This window comes from Salarias fasciatus, chromosome 19, assembly GCF_902148845.1.
Source record: "Salarias fasciatus chromosome 19, fSalaFa1.1, whole genome shotgun sequence".
Taxonomy (NCBI): domain Eukaryota; kingdom Metazoa; phylum Chordata; class Actinopteri; order Blenniiformes; family Blenniidae; genus Salarias; species Salarias fasciatus.
Window position 1 is genome coordinate 15,041,850 of NC_043763.1, and position 24,069 is coordinate 15,065,918.

Here is a 24,069-nt window from a genome sequence, read left to right on the forward strand (position 1 = left end):
ATCCCAGACTGGAGACTTGCCTTCCCTCTTTATCTGTTGGCAACTTTCGAAAATGTGGGAATGCAATGATTTGCACTTCCCATGAAGACGTATTTCATTCACAATACAGCACAGAAAATAAGCGAGGCATCACTGAGCGCATACAGTTGTTTTAACGGTAATAGTGCTTATTTAATGAACTGAAAGGAGAAGCCTTGTGCTTAGTTTGTGGAGAATAGATACGTTAAATTAAAATCTCACTCGCTATCGCTATAATTAGAAAAAAGACACTGATATTCAAGTAGAACAGGAGCTCATGAAAACCCTGAAACAACCTGTTTAATGGCAACAGTAGCTTGTAATCTGTTTTCTGGCATTTTTATAGCAATTCTAGTTTTTTATGTGGCCTCTGGAGAAAATTAACCCCTTCATGTGTTTGACTTGCAAACAAGAAATCGGCTCCGGCCCCTCGTATCTCTTGTGATCCTCACTCTATCACTATATTTTCCTTTCCTCAATGCCTTTGTAATGTCAAGAGAGCCATCTCTTTACACTGGAGGTCAACGTCAACATCAGCCAGAAACCTGCTTTCACAGCCGACGTATATTTCTGTCAGTGGTTTGGGCTGAACAGAGATTTGAACATAGCTAATCTTTTACTTTTTCTCAGTTTGCCAAACTTGTCAAATTACTTGAAATGATTCCAAATGGATCTGTGCGAAATACTTTCCCAAGAATACTTCAATTCAGATATTTTTGTTTTTAAATTATAAAACTACCTTCTTTTATCTTCCCGCATAACTGTCCAAAATGTCAGGTGACTCATCCTGCTTTCAGTTAAAAAACACACTGATACAGCAATTACAACACAACAGGGACAGACGGATGTGTAATGATTAGAAACTCAGTATGTTTGCCTTTATATTTGACTAGAAATACTGTCAAGGAATATGAAGTAGAACTCCTTTACAAAAAAAAAGTAAAAAAAAATAGTTCATGAAAAGATGATGGTTTCCACAACACTGTCCACTGCTTCTTTATTTTTTAAAGCTATTTTTGTTGCTCTGCAAAATACCTGAAACTTTTAACAGCTGTACTAAAAAAACAAAATGTGTCGATGTACTCAACCGAGTTAAGCTGAATGAGATTTTTTTTCTTTTTTTTTGAACAGCCATTCATTCACCTTCATGCCTTTCTTTGGTCTTCTGGGAACTCTTCGCCTTCTATCGACTGAAAACATGCTTCAAAACAGCATTTTATCAAGTCAATGAGAAAGAATCTGGAGCTTTCTGTCAATCTTCAGACACTTCAGGAATATTCCTCACTCCAAAGTTTCATTATTACAAGACAAATATTGATATTTTAAAACTCGCAATGCATAAAACAGCTGTTGAAAGCTAAACTGTATTCAATTCCAAAGCTATGGTTTCACCACATGTATTTTCACTGTTAATAACAAACATATAATTTGATGTTCCTGCATAAAAAGTCACATTTAAAGTCCTTGAAAAACCAATAAAAATTACACTGAGGATTTTTTTTTCTTCCCAGAAATGTATAGATCTACATAAATCAGCAATTATATTATAAATAGAAAATTGAAAAAGACTCAAGTTATAATACAAAGTAGTCAATAACTATTAGTTACTGTTTTAAATATAGGTTGTAACTACATTTAATCCTATTTTCAGTAGTAGTCACTTCATACACGTGCAAATACAATAAATGAAGATGATTGAAAACAGCAGACAAAATGCAGTGTAATGTTTTCTGCTAGAAGAATAAACTTATTAGCACCATAAATGCAGATTGATAAAGTTTGACTATCAATTATTACCAACCTAAGATATATATATATATATATATATATATATATATATATATATATATATATGTATATATATAAAAAAAGGCTGATCATGTGTGAATTTTACACGCAAATGAAAAACATGCAAACAAATGTACAGGTACTTAAAATACAGCTTAATTGCAGTAATGTGAGTATTTGTAATGAAGTGCTTTCTCTCCCGGAGGCAAACCGCCTCACGCAGGCGTCAGGAGCACCACAGCAAACACAGCTAATCATCGAGCTGTTTGACAAACCCACCGAACAAACGGCGGAGAGGAAACTGGGGGACTGAACTTTGAAGTCAAGGACTTTCTCAGAAGCACCAGAGTCTATTATTCATTTCCATCTGCATTATTAATATTCCGCAGCTTTTCAATACATTTTTTTTCTCCTTTCTTTCACGTGGCAGTGAAAAAGACCCCCGCTGGGACCAGCAGGAATCTGAATAAATCTGCTTTGGTGAGACAAAGGTGAAACAACTGCATGGTGAAGGCACTAATATTTTGTTTACTGCCTCTCTGTCCTCTCTGTTTACTGTCATTATCCTGACCTCTGACCTCCAGCAGCATTACATGTGACCCTCTCACACATCGCCAGTGAAATGCACACTTACACACACACACACACACACACACACACACACACACACACACACACACACACAGAGCTCAGATCAAAGTGGAGGGAAGATTCACCGACGACTGGAACCACTTTGCGTCTCTTTTCTATATCGTCTATAATCCCAAGAGATTATCAGAGATGCTAAATGTTAGATTAGAGTCACCAAAGCCCCTCGGATGGGAGGCTGTGGAGGGATCTTTGTGTTTGGGATTATTTTTCACTTACTGGAGCCGAGTTATCAAAGTCGAGCACTTAACGTCCCATTATGTAAAAATCAGACTTCAAGAACTTCAAACTTATTCAGTAGAAAATAAAATCTGACTGATCAGTTGTGAAAGAAAGCTCATCATGTTTAACATTGATAAAGTGGATTGATGAGGCTATAGATAACACCGTGGTCAGTTAGAAGTTTATGAGCCAATAAGATCCACATTCAAAGAAGACCTTGATTTTTTTTGTTTCCACAAGCGTTTCACATCCGACAGAGATTCTTGTAGCGGTTTTCATTGACAATCCACGTAACTGATGACGACCGCAAAGCAACCAAAGATCCGCTGGAGACAATGCTTTATACTTCATCTGAGGTAAAGTCCTAAATTTGCTTCAAACAAGGTAAAAGTTAAAAAAAAATCTTGTGACAACACTGATCCACATCGTCCTGCCTTCTGCAATTTTAATCGCTCTCAACAGATTTGGTTCATTTTATGAGCCAATAATTTGTTTTTCTTCTTAGAAACCCTCACTTTGCCTGTAATGAATGTTGTGAGTCCTCTTGAGTCTTGAATCAAAAAAACATTTTATCGCAATTTTTCTTAAGATGTGCAAATCTAATTTTGACAGACGAAACTTCTGACCTCTGACGCCCCCTCAACAGACGCCAAGACCCAGACCCACAAAACCAACACTTCAAATCAGTCAGTGTGAGCAAAAAAAAAAAAAGAAGAAGAAGAAAAAGATGATAAAAGTTGTGTTGTTGTCACTGATTAAGTTTCTTCCACGTGCTGTGCTGCATTAATCCAGTGAGACTCAGATCTATTCACGAAAACTTTATAATGGTCACTTCTTGTTTTGAATGATTTTGTTTGTGTCACACACTTTGTTGTACTGTTCCAGTAAAAATTTCAAAAAGAAATTTTGAAATATAATGTGAGAATTCATTTTTTTTCCCCCCTGAATGCAGATTGTTATTCGGAGGCTCGCTCCATGACTGCGGTAAACATATCACTATGTGTGTTGAGGAAGGCTGTATATTTGTAGAGTCATCTGCACTCCTCAGATCTGCGTTCACAACAGCACCGCAGCGCAACACAACCAAAAACTCTGCGTGTTCAGATGTTGAATCAAAATTCTTTTATGTAAGAATATGTCAGGATACCAAGACAGATGAATTCTGCACAAGTTTTACTGCGTGCGATAAAAGAGCGTCTGCAGTTTGTGTTGCAAAGAGTGCAAGTGTGTGTGTGTGTGTGTGTGTGTGTGTGTGTGTGTGAGACCCTCATCTCGGCATGTTTCTGCAGTCTGCAGGGGCAGGAAGTCACAGGCCCGTCCTTGGACCAGCGCATCCCTTCCTATTTTCTCATCTCAAGATAATATTGTCAGCATGCTGAGGGCGGCTGCATGTCCGAAGATTTCGCGCTCTATTTGAAACATAAGAGCACCGCCTGAAAAAGTTGCACCGATAACATTCGCGGTCGTGTTTCAACACCTCTTCCTCATTTGTTTTCATGACAAATCACACTCTGAGAGGTGAAACAACTTACCCTCCCATTCATTCAACCTCACCGACATCAACGCCGACAGCATACAAACACAAACAGCCTGAGAACAAACTGGCAGCGGTAATGACAAAATTCACTCGCCAGAAAAGTCGTGCTCAACACTAAATGGAACCAAGAACAGCTCAGCACAAGTTTGCGGTTGTTTATCCATCACATTAGAGGATAACTGCGTACGTGATGGCAGAATTTGTTTTCTTTTTCTGAGAGCAAACTGCAAAATGCTAAATTTATCTCCAAAAATCAAAATACAGTGAAGAAGTTCATTTCTTCCATAATATAATCAATTAATATGTTCACATTCACTACACATAGTTTCTTTTTTAATATTTTTTAAGCTAAAAATAATCATTATTCCAGTCATCTGAAAAAAAAAACTGTTGTGAGTGAAGAAAACTTACAATATATTTAATTTTTTGGTTATATTGTGATTTTTAACCTGTTTGTTTACTTGTCACTGGTATGAAAGCAACTAATTATAGATGCTTTTGTGTCCTAAATAGCTGCAGCTGCAGATGTGAAAGTCAGAAAACACTGTTGAGAGCGGAGACCACATCTTGAAATGAGCCGCAGTGTCAAGACTTCATCTCCATGGAAACCCTCAAACGTGTGTGTCTCGTGGCAAACTTGAACTCTCGGAGTCGGGAGCGGCGACGGCAAACTTGACACAAAACGCGACGCTCTTCATCACACAAGCGTACTCGGAGATGAAGGTACATCGGGGCCGCTCTGATTAAACTCGGGGAAACAATTGATTGATCATTGCGATCTTGGGCTCCGTAGTCAGAGCAGCATGTTGCAATCATAGGAAAAAGAAAAAAGAAGAAGAAAAAAAAAAAAGGAAAGCTCTTTGAAGTAAAGGCTCAGTAGCAGTAAAAGGGGGGTGTGGTGGTACTATTTTTAGACAATGGTGAGATATGCAGTTGCTTAGGACCCGCCGACTATCAGGTGTCAGACAGGATCCTCACAGGGACGCTCACTGATTAATGTCACTCTCCAGAAACAGCAGTAAAACCGCCGTTCATCACTTATATCCAGCGCGATTTGATCAAAACAAGTTACAGATGTGTCACTGAGCGTCCTCAGTGCGAGCATTGATTCAGAGGACGTTATAATGATCCGAGTCTTTAAAAGAAAGGAAAGGCTATTGAGTTTACAGACGTCTAGGAAATAGAACAGTTGGGTCCTTTTCATGAATTCATCTTTTTGAAATCATCTATAAATCCTGAAAGCACTGGTGTCAAAATTTCCCACTTGATCTGTGAACCTCAGCGAATGACAGCGAGCATCAAATGAGTGCCAAATAAGCAGGGTCGCCATCAATTTCAAAACTCTCTATGAAGTTTGGCCAGGGAAAAAAAAAACAACCCTCCTTTAAAGTCTTATTTCTGGTCCAAAAAACCAGTTTTTAATCAGACGAACTGTGGTCATTCTCACCATTATTTCTGTCCATATTATCTTCCACAACAGGTTAGGACTGACGCTATCCCATAATAATTCAGAGTTGCAAAAATCCCATCAGGGACACATCAAAGACAAGCTCAGTCTGGATGTCCTCGCATCGCCCCACATATTTAATTGCTTCAGTTCGCAAAGTGCGAAATCGAAGCATATTCATGGAAAGTTGACTAGAGGGACAAAGTGCGTCGGGAGAAGTTTTCACTGGCAGCACCGAGGAGCTGCAGCCTGGACAAGATCGTCAAGAAAACTAGATTTCAAGAGCTGGAGGAGCTGTGGTGTTTTTTTTGTTAGTTTTGTTTTTTTTCTTATTAAAAAAATGCCACCCACGTGTTCTCTTGTGGGACATTAGTGCAAAATAAAGACGGGTGACGTTGTGTTCTGAGGATTATCTCGAGATGCTTCCCGGAAAAGAGGAGCCGCTGTTAAAATTGTCAAACATCCCCCTGCTGGAGAGCGTTCCGCACAAACTACACTCCAGTCATCTTTGCAGCGGTATTCATAAAAACACAGAGAGAGAGAGAAAGGGATTATCAATGAGCTTTAAATGTTGGCGGGATAAGCACTTTGTCAGTTTCTCATGAAATAAGTCCTCCGGGAATTATGCTTCAACTGAGTTTTGATAATTATGCTGAACATATTGTACCAAACGCAGAGATGCCATAAGAAGAAAAACCAAGATTTAAACTCAACATGACGCTGACGGGGGGAACTACGGTTCTGACGACATGTTTGCAATACATTAGCAACAAAAGAGTGAGGAGGTTATGCAATGGAGAAAAAAAAAATCACAGTTGAACATTTCGGGACTAATGAGGTTAAACAGTCATAGGTCAGTAAGATGATTGGATATAAGAACAGAGTTTTTGAAAGGTGAACATGAGGAGTGGCTCATTATTCTGTAAAATGTCACAATTGTTTCTCAAGACGAGAAGCTGTGACTTACACTGACGGAATTCGATTTCCCTTCATTGTCCCCAATGCTGGGAATTGTGTTATTCTGCCTGAGGCAGCAGGGAAATATCATTTTTTAATTTGTTTTAAATAATCCCTGACGTCAGGACAGAACGGCGGAGATCCCACAGCGGATGATCTTCTCTACTATTTTTCATGTCAGACAGGGGAACCGTTACCGAGAAACAGTTTACTTGTTACTCTCGGGCACGTCTGCTCTCGCGATGCGTCGCGGCACGTATCAAGGTGCAGGAACATCTAAAGGCATTTATACAGTTACAACTTTGTCCTACTTGTCAAGATGAGCAATTGTGTTGATAACTTTTGTGGCTAAAGCCAGTTTTTTAGTGTTGAACAGCTAAAGAGGTTGATGGATGACTGCTGTCAAAGCATCTCTATAGATGTAAGTCAGACGTACAAAGAATACATAATATATACTTATATATATGTAGGATTCAAGGATGCAGCTGCTTTCTAATTCAATATGGCCTGAGGTTGAGCTAATCAGTGTCCTGTGACCTGACAATTCATAATCTTTATAAATATTAGATGCCGAGTCCTCAGGCCATAGAGAAGAGGAGGCATCATGCAGCTTGGTTTGTTTTCAGCGGCCACTTAAACCGCCGGCTTCTATAATTATATTTGGCTGCATTAATGCACATGAAATGAGTGAGTAACACATCCGCGGAGGTCTATTAAATCTGAACAGTATTCACAGGGTCTGTGCCAGCATATGCTGCCATCAAAATCTTATCAAGGCAGCGCCAAGAAACACTGTACTGTGCTATGCTTATAGTAAAATCATCCAGGAAACAAATGCAGCTGCCTGCATTACAGACCTGATGGCCAAAGAAACTATTAATCCAATACTAAGATAGTCTTACGTTCACTTGTTTTGATTTTTTTTTAAAAGTCCGCAATAGTTCATCTCACTGGTTTCCGGATGTTTTCAAGGTGCTTTAAAAGGACGAGCGAATGTGATTTGCAGGTGACGCCCCATAATGACAAAGCAAAAACATAATCTAGATTTTTTTTTTTCCCCCTCTTTTTTTTTTTGGCAAGTCTATTATAAAGGAAAAATTGAAATATCACATTGCCTTGATGCGTCTCAGTGTCTGTCTACAGCACCTCTGGCAGAGATAACAGCCTTGAGTGTTCTGGGACGTGAGACATCGTGCTTTGCACACCTGGATTGAGGGATTTTTCTGTCGTCCTCCTTTGCATATCCCTACAAGCTTGTCACCAGTAGGTGGAAACCGAAGGCGTGCAGCCGCTTTCAGGGCATGCTTGATTGGGCTGAAGCCAGATCACAGCCTGGGCCACTGGAGGATATTTACATTTGAGCTGTCCCAGAAGCACACCTGGAATGTTTTGGCTGCGAGCTGAGAAAGCCTGTCCAGACACGCTGAATTCTCAACAGAGTGTTTTGGACCAAAATAATTTCCATTACTTTTGCTGTAGTCCGTCCAGCTCTGACCAAAAGTCGTTCTCAACCGCAGAAAATTCTAGGCTGTCATTTTGACATGGCGTAATCTTGTTTCATTAGTGTTATATCTCTCTCTCTCTCTCTCTCTCTCTCTCTCTCTCTCTCTCTATATATATATATATATATATATATATATATATATATATATATATATATATATATATACATACATACATATTTGTTTTTCAAATAAGACATTTTGTTTTTCTGGTGAAACACAGTCAAGACAGATTTAAACCATCTGGTCTCCTTTTTTGCAAGCAGCTATCAGACTGCTATGAATGGAGCAATGTGGTACAAATGCATATGTGTGGAGAAGATACAGATTTTTCTAATAAAGCTCAAAGGAGTGAACCCTTCTCTCAGCTGAACTGCTGTAGCTTTACAGCCCTAGGAGGCCTTTTCATTGCTCCACACATCTTTATTTCATCTCTGATTTTTCTGTCCTCTATGGTCCTGATGGAGGTGTGTTTTTGTTGCTCTTTCACCTCAAGATAAACTTTTCCTTTGCCAATTCATTCTCATCCGTGGCTGCTTCTGGGATTGGGAGTGGTGGCCTAGTGACAAAAGGGCTGCAACTGGAGGGTCAGAGTTTAAATCAGTGAGCCTCTGAGCAAGGCATTAACCCCGAAATGCCCCCTGGGCGCTCCACTGTGAAACTGCAGATAACTACTTTCACTGTGACTAATAATTGCTTTCTTCCTTCTAGCATTGTTCAATGTTTTCCCTTTGTATTCTACTCAAATGGGAAGTGTTGTGAAGTAACTGTGGGTATATCTGTTAACAGGAAAAGCCCTTTGAAATTACAATAAGGTTATAGGGAATAACATGTCGTGACATACACATCTCCAAACACCATGCCTGGCCAAAGGAGATAAACTCTTGTTAATGAAGAAATAACTTTAAGCAGACATTATTTTTTGCTTTAATTAAGATTTGTGTTCTATTATGCAACTGGGAATGAGAAAAAGGAACACAGTTTGATGCTAATTTCTATTCACTGTCACCATTAAGCAGGACCAGGTGACGTGAATTTAAAAGTTTTATGAATAGTCAAACTCCTCAGACTTTGTTTCTATAATCAAAGCAGCTGCCTGGGGCTCGGAATATTAAAATGTTTTTTTTTTTTCTTTAATTATTATTATGAAGCTTCTATTTTACCAAGCAGTTCCACTGAGATCAAGGTTTCCTTTTTAGGAGATGCCACAATAGCAAAGATGAGTCATTGCAACAGGCAAAGATTCAAAAACATTCAATCTTTGGCACATAAAACATGCACATATAGATAATTTCCCCGGTGGTGTAAAAAATAGCTTGTAACACTCAAATTGGAAGGCAAGTACATCAAATTCTGTCAATAGAAATTGCTAATTCATGCCTGGAGTTTCTCACGATTTTGTCTTAATACTGAGAAAAAAGAGAGAAAATCTCTCTTTTTGCAACAATTTCAAAGAACACTGTCCGAACTGATGTTTCTGCATTGATTTACAAGCAGGTCTTTTTATGTTATTAGGAACAAAAACAATGAACTCTTTAAGCTGTTTTGCTTCAGGACAGAAATGTGTTGATGAGCAGCGATATTTAAAAAAAAAAAAACATTGTATTTAGCACTGATTTGAAGAGAAGATCACTGCTTGTTAAAATCTAGAGTCTTTAACCAACAGCGAGGTGAGCTGCGGGATCTTGAACCACGTTTTGTTTGTGCTTCTGTAGGTTTACATGTCTAAATGAACTTCTTTGATGCACCAAGCTTCTGTTCTGTCTTCCTGCTTCCATGGAACTCATCAATCCATGCAAATGAGTTGGTGTGTTTCTTTCCTGAAATCTGTGCTCTCTCCTCTTTCTACCTTCCTGCAGGGATCTCTGGCTGCGGAGCAGAAACTTTCTGATGTTTGTTTTATGATCACATCATCCCCTTCTCTCTTTTCCCTCTTTACTCGCTGCTCCCCCTAAACTTCTTGAGACAGATGTTTTCCACCTCTGAGTCTAACTCCGCTGGAGGTTTCTTCCTGTTTAAAGATCGTTATAATTGATTTTTTTTCTCTCCCTTCCTCTCCATAATCACTCATGCTTACTCATGCATGAATCATTTGATTTTTTTTTTTCACTCCATTTTATAAAATCTCTGACTTTACTGTATTAACTGTCTTGGCATGATAATAAATCTTATTGATCAAGAAAGTACTTTAAATCGTGCTTGGGAAGATGAAGGTCTTAAACTTTGGAAGAGAAAGTCTTGTCTGCATGTGGCTGAGAGCAAGGACGCTTTGAAATCTTCAGATTCATCCACCATCCACCGTTCACCCTTTCATCCTTCAGAACTTCTGAATTTTTTTTTTTTTTTTTCCAGAGTAAAAATTTTTGGTTTGTTAAAATTCTATTTCAAACCCATGAAATAATACAATGTTAAGAGAAAAAGAAAGGAAATTAAAAAACTTCTGAATATAAATCACATATACGTTTTCAGCAAAAGTCAAGTCATTTTTTTGCTGGTATTGAAAATAGTTTAGGAAGAAGATGAATGTATCTTATAGCAGTTTTACCAGATGCAAGTCACGCCGTTCACTTGAAAAGCAGAATAAAAAAAGAACAAAATGCAAATAAGACGATCTCCGTAAGTTATATACAGCTATATAGTTTTGTAAAATAATCATGTTTTCATGTTTTCTTCCATCTTTTTTTCACTGAATCACCCCACAACACAAAACACAAATATTTTTAAGATTAATCCCTGAAAAATGCTTTAAATTTAGCATCTGACTATTATGACCACCCTCTCTGTTAATAATTCCTGTAAGTTCCATTTTTCTTGCTTTGTGAACTATTTGTGCTGTTCAAAATGTTTGAGATTACATGAATCCTCTGCAACACAGTGTGTGATTCATTTGAGGCTGAAGGCAGAATTAACATAATGCAGTTTAATCTGAGTCAGTGTCACATTGTGAGGTGAACTCAAGGCCAGTGGATCTTAGGAAAAGTATCATCCCAAAGCATTACGTATTTGAGCAGTGCTGCGCTTCAACAAATATAACTTTAATGAGGCGTCATCAGAGAAATACTCTATTTTTTTCTGCATATTTACAACTAAATTCAGCATAAAAAGAATGAAAATTAACCTAAAAAAATAATAATCAAGTCGCATTTTGGAGCCAGGGTTCATCTTCTTCAGCTTTAATGAGGAACAGATAATTGCAGCACTTTGATTGAAGAAGGGCTAATTTGCTAAATCGTGCTTCAGGTGTGTTACCGCAGTCGGTTGTACGCAGAATATGTGACGGGCAGAGAAAAGAAAAGACTCGATAACTAAATAACCAGTGGCGCCTGGAGGAAAACGCCACACTGAGAGAACTGTGTGGACGGGAAGAGAAGCGCTACTACAACAAAATAATGATCTTGGAGCAACGTTAAAATTCACAGTACGGTCCACAGGAAGACATAAGGTGAAGGTTTCGCTCTCGCTTTCCCCTGAACTGCAGCTGAGTGACAATCATGAAGGGTGAGATGCTTTCTGTTTGTAGAATTGAAGAAAATACCAAAACAGAAATGTAAACTCCACAAAAAAAAAAAAAAATCCCTTTAACTGAGGCAGTTTGGAAATAAGGTCATCCAAAACGTGCTTTCTGGAGTCACATATTGATTTCATTCCATCACATCTGGTTAACGGAAACGTACTGAATGGCTACGCTTTTAAAAATAAATTTCACTTTATTGCCTGCGCCTCCCAAAAAGCACCTTGCTCTAATTTTTTTTTTTTTCCGGAACTGGGTTTTAAACCATTTAATGTCGGCTCCCCTCGATCCTCCGTCGGTTCTTTAGTCGGGACAAAGTGTCATTTGTGGGGTAACAGCTGTCTGATGGCGTAACAGATTGGTGCCTGTGCTAATCTAAGCTGTAAACAGGAGGAATCGCTGCCAGCTTAATCTGCCGGAGCGGGGCCTCGCATGCAGCTAGAGGAAACGCTAGGCTAGGCTAGGCTAGGCTAGGGCTAACGCAGCGAGGTATTATGGCGAGTGGAGCTCGCCGCTCAGCCGCATTCAAGTCACCTCAAATTAAGCTGTGGTCTCCAGATGGTGGCTGGGTGTAACCGAGCCATCCACCAGTCAGCACTGGCTTGAATTTATTTATAGCGCCATTCAGACGCAAGGCAAAGGATGCAACGCAGAATCTTAATGTTAAGTGATGAAGAGAATGACACACTTCGAAACTCTTCTCTCTCACACATTATCATCAACTTAACTTTGCGATTTTCCCAAAATTCATACTGTTTGCAAACAATATAGAAATGGTAAATTGCATTACTTTAAAAACGAAGCCGCAATTCGTTCCACAAGGAGCAAAACTTCAACAGAACCACTGTTCCAAATGTGAGTTAAAGTAATTAAAAACTTCATATAAAGAAGAGTAAATGAGGCAAGAGCTTAATTAAGATAATGGCATTAAAATAGGTAAAGTCTATTGTTTTGTGTGTGCAAATAACATTTTGGACTTCACCTACATGCAGTCCAAATTATGCAAACTTTCCTCTTCATTTACTTTGCGTCAATGACTTGATCAATGATGTGCAGATATATATGTATATACAGATACATATATATAGAGTTTGTCCTTTAATTTAACGCAGATCTGATCACAATTTTTCTCTTCAGGCCAATGCTGACAAAGTCATGGTTTCTTCAACATTTAACATGAAAATTTTCAAAAATTCTCCATCATTTTCACCACTGCATTCCTTATTTCTCAGGTAAGTTCTCAGGATTTCTGTGTTCTAGGTTAGCTACTTTTACCAAAACAGTACGATCAACTCTTGGTAAGTTGGAAAAAGCATTTACTTTAATAAAATAAAATATAAAAGTTCTTCTTTGCTTTGTATTTTTCACACTTTGCAAGATCAACAGGCCATCATGAGCCCTCCAGTATGAGCAGAGGAGCCGTATGTTAAACACACCTTTTCTAACCTAATTATAAGGTCACAAATCACCCTTGCAGCACACAGATAAATCTGAACCATACTTTAGCGGATGGATGTGAAACCAACATGTCACTGACACCATCATTCAGCATGATGAAGCTCAAACATTCAGGTTGGGGAGCATGAGGAAATAAAAGGCCGCGCTCTCAGGGGAGCGGGGACGTCGGCTGAGACTCCACTCCCACCGATCTTTTAACTACGTGCCCGTTTAAGAGTGATCTGATAATACAAAGAGCAGCAGTCAGTGTGAGTCGGTGGATTACCACAGTTATCTTTGATGTAGTAAGCTGGATACAATCTTCTAATTGAATTCTGTTATCTAACTGGAGCAGCGGCAGCAGCCACGGCTCCGGTGGGTGTTCGATGTTCCACGACCCGCGAGAAAAGACATTCAGTCACTTCTTGTTGACACATACAATTAGGTTTTGTCTCGTGCTTGCCGTTGACACATTAATTTAATGGGTTTATATCCGGTTTATTGGACCTAAATGATTACAACCTGCTGAGTGGCAGTGCTTATTAGCTCAAGACTTGCCCCAAATGTAATGGCCCATCAGAAAGTCCAATCCAAGCTTCCAGTTTGTTTCCAGTAGTGGACATGGGATATTCAAAAACATATATGAAGGCTGCACAATTAACTGCATAAATTGAAATCTTACTCATTTTTATTTGGAAATTTCATCTCGCTCAGGTTTAAAAGAATACACTAAATCAAATGGAGAGGTTTTCTTTTTCCAGTACAACACTCATACCTCTCTGCGCCAAAACAAATGCAAAAATTTGGAGGTCACCAAAAAAAACTAGTTAGTTATTCTGGGATAGTGCTGGTCTGGCCCCCTCGAGGTAAAATAGTTATCTAAGTGGGCCCTGAAGTGAAATGAGTTTGACACCCCTGGCCGACCATGCTTCTGTTTGGTTTTCTGCAGTTTGGTCTGCCTGTCGTCCTGCGTGTCTCCACCTCTGTTCATTTGCATTCCCTCAGGATCGACTGCTGGATCCATGCTAATTCTCTGGATTCGTACTTTGATTTTATCTTATTGCCCTCTCATATGAAGTCAGGAGATAGCGTCTCAACTGTCTGACTTTCAATACGACTTTCTAAAGATAAGTAAGCCTGACGAGAGCGATACTGTAAGTGATTATAAACAAAGACTTACAAAGAACCAAGACGTTTATATTCTCTGTGGATTTGTCTGTTTTCGGTTAAACTCTCGTTTAATGGATTTGACAAGTCGCTGGTGCGCCACTTTGTCTGATTCAGAGTGTTAATCTGATAATTTTCAGCAGACCAAAGTCATGCTGTATGAAAGTGTTACTTTGGTAACATCACGAGGCAGGGCACTACAATGAAACTCAAAAAAAAAAAAAAAAAAAAAAAAGTTTTCAGATTGAAGGTCAGCAAAGAAACTGGATATTTTATTAATGTGATAATTTTTTTTTATGATATAACACTTTCACACTATCACTTGAAAATACAACACAAATACATGAAAAAAAATCAGAATTGAAACTTTCGACAAAGGAAAAACGAAAGAAGCCGATTTAACGTCACTTTGAATGAATAATGTGCATTTACACGAAAAAAAAAATTATATTTCTTTGTGGGGAAAAAAAAAAGAAAAACTTAAAAAAAGCCTGCCCTGGCCAAGTACAAGAAAGAGCTGCACATGAAAACATGTAGAGCCAAAAGCATAAAAATGTTGGCCTGACAAGAATCATTTCATCCATGTGAGTGGTAAATGGACTTTACTACTATATAAGTGCACTTTTCCCGCTCCAGCAGCTGCAGCGCGCTTTACATGGCCAGTCACATTCACACACCAGTAGTGACGGCTGCCACACACAGCGCTCACACACTGTTTGGGAGCAACTTGCAGCCAAGTGTCTTGCCCAAGGACACTTGGACACATGGATAGAGAGAAATGAGAAATCACCTCTCTGAGTTTTTTGGTTTGTTTGTTTATATATTTGATATCGGAATTCAGTTAAATTTGTATGTTTTAAACTAAATATTTTATCTAACTTCCAGGCAGTGATTAAATCAGCATCAAATGTGCGAGAGATGTTTTTTTTTTTTTTCTTAATTACAGAGGCTGGATGTCATCAGCTGCATGTAACTCTCTGAAAAGTTCACTCATCAGCTTATTAAATCTCCACAGGAGTTCTGCAAGCTGCGGGGCCCATATGCTCATATTTTGCATCCTCCCGAGAAACACTGCATCGCAGCGCCGGCGTTACACACAAACACCCACACACACACACATCATGACGGAGCGACACCTTCGCCTCAACAGAAACCCCGATACACACATCACCTGCTGCTCTCAATAACTGCAGATTTATCTCCATTCGGAAAAGTGTCAGTTTACAAGGGTCTGCCAGAACCTGCCCGTCACAGCTCTCTGGTGTTTCACTTTGCTTTCTGCGCGCCGCTCTTGAGATGCACAAACGCATAAATGACAATACAAGCACATATCTGCTTCCACCATTGCACTCGTGTGATTAAAAGCGGGGCGCTGTCTAATCTGGGACAGCTGCGGCTCGGGAGGCGAACGGCGTTGTCCTTTAACGGGCGCGCCGTGGAGGGTCGGTTCTCAGCTCCTGCAGCCTGCAACCTAAGACAGACACTATTTCCAGTGATGCCTGCAAGAGCTGAGCGGAGGAGGAGATAATAACGCGATACGCCACATGGAGCTACCCCATCTTTGACCTTGTGACCTCCAGTAAATCCACGACGCCGCTAAGCCACCACGTTTTCTGAAAAGCGCACGGCGGTTTTCGGCGTGCGGTCGCCGGATCGTAACACGACTCGCTTTGAGTCCATACATCAAATGATCTGACTGATGGGCTCTCCATCTCTTTGGCTTCTGCGTGGATTAACAACGAGCTTAATGTGTTATTTTACCGAGGATTAAGAGCAATAATACAGCCCACACGTTAGCCACACTTACTCCCCTCTGTCCGCCGACAAGCTGGAACATTTGACCTTGGATATGTGTAAAATGGTATACACGTGTAATGGTCTTTGAGTGCTTACAGTACGCACATTATGTATTTTCCTCATCAGTACTTGCAATTGTGTGATCGGGGATTATATTTGCCTTGATCTTAGTCTCAAAGCGAGAAAGAGCCATTTGAGCCACCGGGTTTCGAAAGATACAAGTGATGGCATTATGGGAAATGTTTAAGCCTTTTGCATGCTTGGCCTTCACGAGAAAATAAAATTCACGTGGATGACCCTTGTGAGACGTGAAGGAACCGTTGTCCAACAGAAAGAAACACTTGTTTTAAATGTCTTATTCATTTGTGGAGTCGCACTTTACTGTGAGGATCGCTAAATTTATTGATCTCATGAATGGAAGCAGCTTTGGTGTGTTAAGCCTAATGCTGTATTTGCACTCAGTGACTGACAACAGGCAAGAGCGACTCCGGCAGAAAGAAAAACAGTCAAAAGCACTGAAAAAAGCCATATAGTAAACCGTGCGTGTTGTGAATGCAGAAAAATAGTGAGATAATAATAAGATCACGCAACTGTTACATCAATACATTACGAGCGTTTGCAGTATTTCCTCCGTCTCACTTACATTTCCTCATTTCTCTGTGTGTGCTTCTTTCTCTGTGTGTGAGAGTGGGCATCCATTTACCACTGCTGCTGGAGACCTAAATCTACACATTATAGGTAGTTGTCATCTGTTTGGTCCCCACGAGTCAGAAATCACACGATTTTTCAACAGAGACATGTTTTTAGGTCAGACTGAGGTTCAGCTTTCTCTGCAGAAAAATAAGGTAAGTGACTGCAGTGTCCCCTGAAGGTTTGAAAACGCATTGTGTGTGTGTGTGTGTGTGTGTGTGTGTGTGTGTGTGTGTGTGTGTGTGTGTGTGTGTGTGTGTGTGTGTGTGTGTATTTCATTGGCATCTGCACTCTCCTGGTTTTTAGGTACTATCTGAACAGACACACCTCCTCATCATCTCATCAGACTGCAGTAATGAAACTCACTCCTCTCTCTCTCCCTCTCTCTCTCTCCCTCTCTCTCTCTCTCTCTCTCTCTCTCTCTCTCTCTCTCTCTCTCTCTCTCTCTCAGTGGGGGCCACCGTCCTGCATGTTAACACACCTGATTGTAATGAATAGCTTGTCTTTTGCAGAGTTTGATGTTCACATTTGGGTGTCTGAGCTGTGGCTCTCCTGGACAGGACTGATCAGTCGTCGTCTTTATAGCAGTACGACTACAATACCAGCCTTAATACTAGACATTCATCTGTTTGGTAGAATTTATTTGCTACAGCAGGTATCACACGTTGCTCATAACACCATCAGGTGGTGTAAGGCGGTACTGCAGGACGGAACGGGCTCCGTTTCGCTGGTTTATCCACTACAGTGCACAAAAGCTGCTGAATTCCACAGCCTGGTCGATACACGACTGGAATTTCAAAATGTAATAAATAAGTACTGAAGATAACCTCATCTACAAGCTAATCGATTTCCTTTTTCCAAAACTGCCTGTATTTGTATGTGAAGCTCACTTGTTACTCGTCTCTTCCCCGCGTCTGTCCCTGCCCTGAAAACTATCTGAACCTGGTCTTTTGTGACAACTCCTCAATGATTCAATTGTACTGAAAATTTAATATGAAGCTCACAAAGGCAGATTTTTCACACTGTCAGTTTTGAAGAAGGAAAAAAAAAAAAAAGAAACTTTACATGCAGGATTTTCCTGGGGATGAAGAACAAAAAAAAAAAAAAAAAAAAGTCTGTTCGCTGAAATCCCAGCCTGAGCAGGATTAATGTGAAGGGAGTAACATAGAGATGCTTCATGGTTTGAGAAGATTACACAAGAGGTATGAATAGTTTATAGCTGAGGTTTACAAGAGCAGGCCTCCCACAGAGTACTTTCAGGATAGGCTGATGGAATGGATATTTAAAAAATATGGCATTAATTATGAAAAAGAGAGCCCACAGCTTCACCCAAATGTGTCTGATTTAATTAAAGAGACAATATTTATTTTATCTAATATGTGTCAAGGGATTCCTCTCTCTTTGCTTTAGCACTTCTTTGCGGTCAGAAACATCATAAAAGCTCTTTTGTATGTATTTAAGTTAATGGAAATATGAGAAATGTCCAGGCTTTACTGTTTGAAGTCTATAAGATTGAAAAAGAAATAAGGGCAGATTTACTTTACAGTTTAAACAATGTCAGTGTGTCCAATATGCCTGTAACGTCTGCACCTTCCTGGAGTTTTTTTCCTTGGGCTTCTAAGGAAAGAAAATTCTCAGTTACTCATCACTGATGCAACTGTCGATGAAGTAAAAATATGCAGTTTTTTTCAGGAATCCCTTGAAATCTAATTTAGGTTTTCTTATTATTGCGTCCTTTCAAGGTTATATCAATCGAAGCGTTCCATTTTAGTTCTTCTTCAAGGTTTCCGTGCCAAAATACGCCCATTTAGTTCCTGTAATGTATAGTTTATAACAGACCCAATGAATTATAGGGCGGAATAAATAAATGTGAATGAACCGGAATGATTCAAAACTGAATTCTGATCAATAATCCTTGAAAGTTTTGAGCATCTAAGATGAATAGTTGAAAAACAAAGACGCATTGTATTGGTATTTTTTATTTTCTTGCACCTACATTTCTGTGTAAGTATTGGAATGTTGCACAGACTGAATCAATGGGTGGAATGTTTCCCATTGTTTCCTGATACCTTCTCCATGCTGCAGGATTAAAGGGACACGTCACAGACTTCACATGCTAAGGTCAGGTCTGTTTTCACGAGGAGTGCTTGAGCAGGGCGCTCGATTCCACTCGAGGCATCGCAGCATGTTTCAGCGGGAGGCGGTTCAACAGCGCACCCCATTAAAAAAATAAACATCGAGCGGACAGACAGCTGAACAACGAGGCAAACGCGGCACAGGGAATGTTGGACTTTCACAATGGAACAACGCAAGACAGTCCCGTTTGCATTAACACTGTTAACAAACTGATGTGTGGAAATATCATGTAAGTGAATTATTCAGTCAAAAGATCAATCCCATCAAGCTTTGCACTGTGATGTTGGCTGTCACATGCACACAAGATCCAGAAGCCCGTCTGTACCGAAGAGGGATTTTTTTTTGTTTCCATATAGACGAACAAAGATTATTGTGTTTCTTTTTGTTTCCTTTTGAAAATACAACACCAAAGGAACCTTTTCCTCGTTCAGAGTCTGATCAGGAAGAAACAAACATGAAGCGCTTTCATGTCTGATGTCTCCTGTTTCAACCTGTTGTGCTTTAATCACAGTTTTTGTCAGAAAACTGTTTAGAAAGCATCACATGGTGGGAAATGGAAAGCAAATCAAAGGGCCTGCATGCACCTACTCAATAGGACCAATGTAATCAGATAAAAGTGCTGATATGACAGGATTTTTAACTGTATCGACAATTAATAAGATGCAGCTACTGACTGACTGACAGTTACAGTGTCTTGTAATGTCAGTAGTCTCTCTTCAGTCTGTCCTCAGATGAACTCTGACACTGTTTAGTAGAATTCTGGACACAATACTGGTGGAAGTTCCTGACAACACCGCCAGAGGAAAGCACAGACTGGATAATGCAGAAAATCAACAGCTGTCGAAGCGGCTACGACTTTAAATTGAGACATTTCCAGGATTGTCAAGTTTTAAAATGGTGTTAATGGTGATAAAAGACAGGTTTATTGGGGTACCTTAATGTGAAAAAATGTGTTTTCCCTCCTCTACACAATCAATTTCCCGACTGAAAAAAAAAAAAAAAAAAAAAAAAAACTTTTCTGTTATTTCTGCTAAACAAACAAAAGATGAACGACTCCAAAGCACGCTGTCTATTAATGTTAATATCTGCAAGGCTGAGAGAAATACACTGAGTCTGATGTTGCTTTGAAACTAAAAAAACACAAACTAAGTGCCGTTGGCTTTTTCCGCCTACCTCCAAACGCCGGCCTCATGGTGAAGTCATGATCATCTACTTTCAGAAGGTGCTCGGTCTTCAATTTGCGAGACTTGGTCACATCTGGAGGCTTCTTTGCCAAGGAGCTGGAGGAAGATCACATTTCACCGTCAGAGTGTTTGGGATTTTAAGAGATTAAAAGTAAAGCGCAAAACACAGAAAATACAAAAGCGGACTCTGCTGGGACTCCAGTTTCCACCAGAGACGACTGAAACATCAATACAGCCATGCGCATCAGCACTCCGTAAAAAAAACAAACTAATTGAGAGCTGGCAGAATCGGGTCAGGCCAGGTTAGGTGTGGGAACACTTGCCGCCACAGGCCCTCTGTTCCGGCCCCGCCGGGTCTGTGGTGAGCGAGCACGGGGTCCATCGACCATCTCGCCACATAGTTCTGGAGCTGGAGCAGGCGCAAGGTCACGACCTTCAGGGTCCTTGACTGCAACTCAGCTAAAGTCATTCCACAGGGTGAGACTTCTTGGAGTTCGAGATTGTTGAAGGCTGCTGCAGAACAAACAAACTGTTCCCGTGTGACATCTCGCCAAACACACATGTGAATGTTACCGCGCCTCTTGACTCTGTGGTTTTGAATCAGCTTGAAAATATCTTAGCAAACCCCACCCCGGCTCCGTTTGCGATTCAGGGGAAACCTTTGTGTGTAACATTCAAAGGTGGACTTCATGCCTGTGCTGCCGCTCCAGGGAGAGAACGGCTCACGCTACTTGCTTTAGATGTTAATTATTACATTCAGGGGAGCGTGAGGATTTGTGGGGACATCTGCCCAAAGGGTGAAGTCGAACCAGGAGTGAATATTTCAACAGGATATCGATCCTCAATAACTCAAAATGCAGAAAAGGGGTGTTCATTGATTGGATTTGTGGAGAAAATGACCTTGTCTGAATCCCAGCAGGCTCATGTGAAACAGGTGAACGTTGGCGGAATGACAGCACCAGCAGCTTCTGAGAATAAGGATATACGTTACTCCCCAAAAGGCATTTACATCCATTTACACTTTCGTTAAAAAAAAACTTGTTATTTCTCCAAAGCAGATCAAATAGTTTCTCTGCAAGGAGGTCTCGCTTGTGTGCCTCACTGCAATTAACTCAGTATTGCAATCCTCTGAAGAATCATCAGTCTGAATGTAAATAGCAGAGAGGTTAATTACTTGGAATAGGTACAGTGTGCGAAAGGCGACACGTTGATATTCATCTCTGTGTGTGGATGTGCATATAGAAAGTAATGAATTAATAAACCACATAATATCAAATGTATTACATAATTAAAATATAATGTGTTAAATTGCTTGATGAATATTTCAGTCTGTCAGAGTCTGTACACTTAATGAAAATGTTTCCTGGCATGTAACTGTGCAACAGAAATTATTGATTTGCAGATGCTCGGTTTTTAAAATTGAGAGCCTGACATTTCATGTCCATTCCTCTGCAATTTTTTGGCCTGGAGATCCTCTTCTCCCTCTGAAAAACAGCGGCCATAATTCACATGATCATTAAAATTTTTTGTTCACCGAATGACATTCTTTTTGGCCTTTACTGGAAAAATCTGCAGCAAATAAGAAAAGCTGTTATCTTCCATTGTCAGATCCAAACAGTCAACAAGTCCTCAAAAAAAAAAAAAAAAAAAAAAAAAATCAAAACTAAGCAACACCACAAGAAAGCAGCTGGCACGGCGTGCCCTCGGGTCAGTCCAGCTTTCTGCTGAACAGCAAATAATCACAGCGATGTAATGGTTTAAGTGGCCACTGATACAAGCCTGCATGGATTTCTTCAGGTGAATTTACACAAAACTGTTTCAGAAACGCTCTTGTTCATTTGCAGCAAAGTAATCCGGCTGCATTGTGAAGTCAAAGCGCGCCGCTTTGGTCCGATGTTAAAATCACAGCTTGATTTTTTTTTTTTTGCACCCAACTGATGTATAAAAAAAACATTTTTTTTTTCCTTCCCCCAAAGGCGATGAAACCAGACGAGGGGAAAAGAGTTTGTTTGTGAGTGAAAAATCCACATTGCCTGAAAGGCAGAAGTATGGCGTATATCCTGTGCAGAGTACACATTCACAGCAGCATCTGTAGCAGAAATGGGAGCATATGAGTTTAGGACAGGCAGTGAAGCAGATTGCTGAGGGCCATTGCATATTTGACTGGCCGATCTCCTCCTGTCCTCTTGCCCACAGCTTATAATTGCGACATCTTTTTTTCAACGTTTTTCTGTCTGAAACTTTCTCCAAAGATCTCAAAGAGTTGTAGTCTGTTTTCTTCTTTTAAGATTGTGAGACCCAAACATCTCTGGATGTTGAGACCAGCAAGGTCAGAAATGTTATTTCACTACTGAATGACTTTCAACCCCTGAACTTCAGTCTGTTCACATTTCTAAATGTATTTTATTCATTTCACCGAGGCAGAAATGGACTGAAAATATATGATGCACAAAATGATTCAGATTAAACTTCCCTCAATGCTGAAAAATATCCTATTGCATCTATTTCAGATAGATAGATAGATAGATAGATAGATAGATAGATAGATAGATAGATAGATAGATAGATAGTCTGGAGTTGATATTGTACAAGTATAATTAATGTTTCATTGCCTAGAATTAACTACTCCCATCCTAAAAGTATCCAAGAGTTTGATCTGAGCCAATCCCATCTGAGGATGCACAACAATACAAACTGTCTCAAACAACGAGATAATCAGACGTTCAAATTCATACATATGCTCAGTTTAGAGTCATTAGTTGATTCCAACTCCATTCCAGGTTTTTTTTTTATTTAATTTTTTTATTTTTTGGAGGGGATTGTGGGTCGAGAAAGCCCATGCATTCACTGAAGAACATGCAAACTCCACAGAGAAAGACCCTCAAGCCCAGAATCACACCTGCCATATTTTTTACTGTGGTAACCAGAGCATAAGCGGTGATAACCAGTGCACCACTGAGAGAATGGTTTGCTTGGCTTGAGTATCAATAAATAAATAAATAAAAATAAATGAATAAATAAATAAATAAATAAATAAATAAATGGGTGAATGAATGAATGAAATAGGAATAGAAAGTACTAGATATTTTATTACATTGTCAATAAAATGTATTCCATTTATTTTACCTGTACACAAGCACATTTCTCAGACAATGTAATTAGAAAATATAAGATGAGAGAGTGTGACATTTAGATGAAAAGGTGAGAGTATTCAGAAAACACTTGGAAGCAAATTGTACTTCAGTATGTTTGAATTTGCACTGCTGGCAAAAAATAAACATGTTTTCTGTGTCAACCTTGCAGTGCACAAAGTTCAGACGTGACCTGCCGCTCCTTCAACCAGCCAGACGGAGAAACCCTCATTTCCAAGCTGCAACCCCAGAAACAACAGGTTCACTTCAGTCTCTGTGCTTCCAGGTAATAAAATTCACAATATTCCTCCGAATACACGCACAGCTTGGGAATTGCGCTCAGTTCGGTTTTTGGTTTTCCTCCCACCTTTCAGCGAGAATGAAACAAGTCAGTAATGTGCCATGTCATGTTGGAGTTAATACCATCTAGAACACCGTCTAACCAAGCCCCTCTGTCCGCAAAGTTCACCACATTTCCACGTGTTTTTCATTCATTTCTTCCTCTTTTTTTTTCCACTTACGTGCCATGCTTCGGCGTCTCCGCCGTGCCGGTCCATCTCCGCACCCGGTGGCCGTGTCTCCGGCACTCCCCGGTAACGGCCAGGCACAGGAGGAAGAGCAGAGCTGTGGTCAGATGCGGCATCCTGACGGCGCAGATCTACAGGTGAGTCCCTGGAAAAGCAGCCCGCGCGCTCCGTTCATCCCAGCAGGGCTCAGCCGGCAGCGCATGGTTCCTCTCTCAGCGCGAGGTGGACGCGTCCGCGGGCATGACAGCGGAGTGTGCGGCGCGAGGCTGTGCGGGAGGGGACCGGCTGGGAGTGCGCGCGAGGGAGAGAGAGAGAGATAGAGAGAGAAAGCGCGTGAGCGTAAGCGCGCGCGCGCGTGTGTGCAACACTT

The 24,069-nt window shown here is 40.1% G+C and overlaps 1 protein-coding gene across 1 annotated transcript in view; it reads right to left on the bottom strand.

Annotated features, from left to right (window-relative positions):
- gabrr2a (gamma-aminobutyric acid type A receptor subunit rho2a) overlaps positions 1–23,864 on the bottom strand; it is a 36,870-nt gene extending 13,006 nt beyond the window's left edge. The window contains exons 1-2 of the mRNA XM_030116596.1: positions 23,694–23,864; positions 20,031–20,137 (exon numbers count right to left, since the gene is read on the bottom strand). Of these exons, the coding sequence (XP_029972456.1) occupies positions 20,031–20,137; positions 23,694–23,815 (229 nt within the window). The 5' untranslated portion in view covers positions 23,816–23,864. The remainder of the gene's footprint in view (positions 1–20,030; positions 20,138–23,693) is intronic.
- Positions 23,865–24,069: the final 205 nt, after the last annotated feature.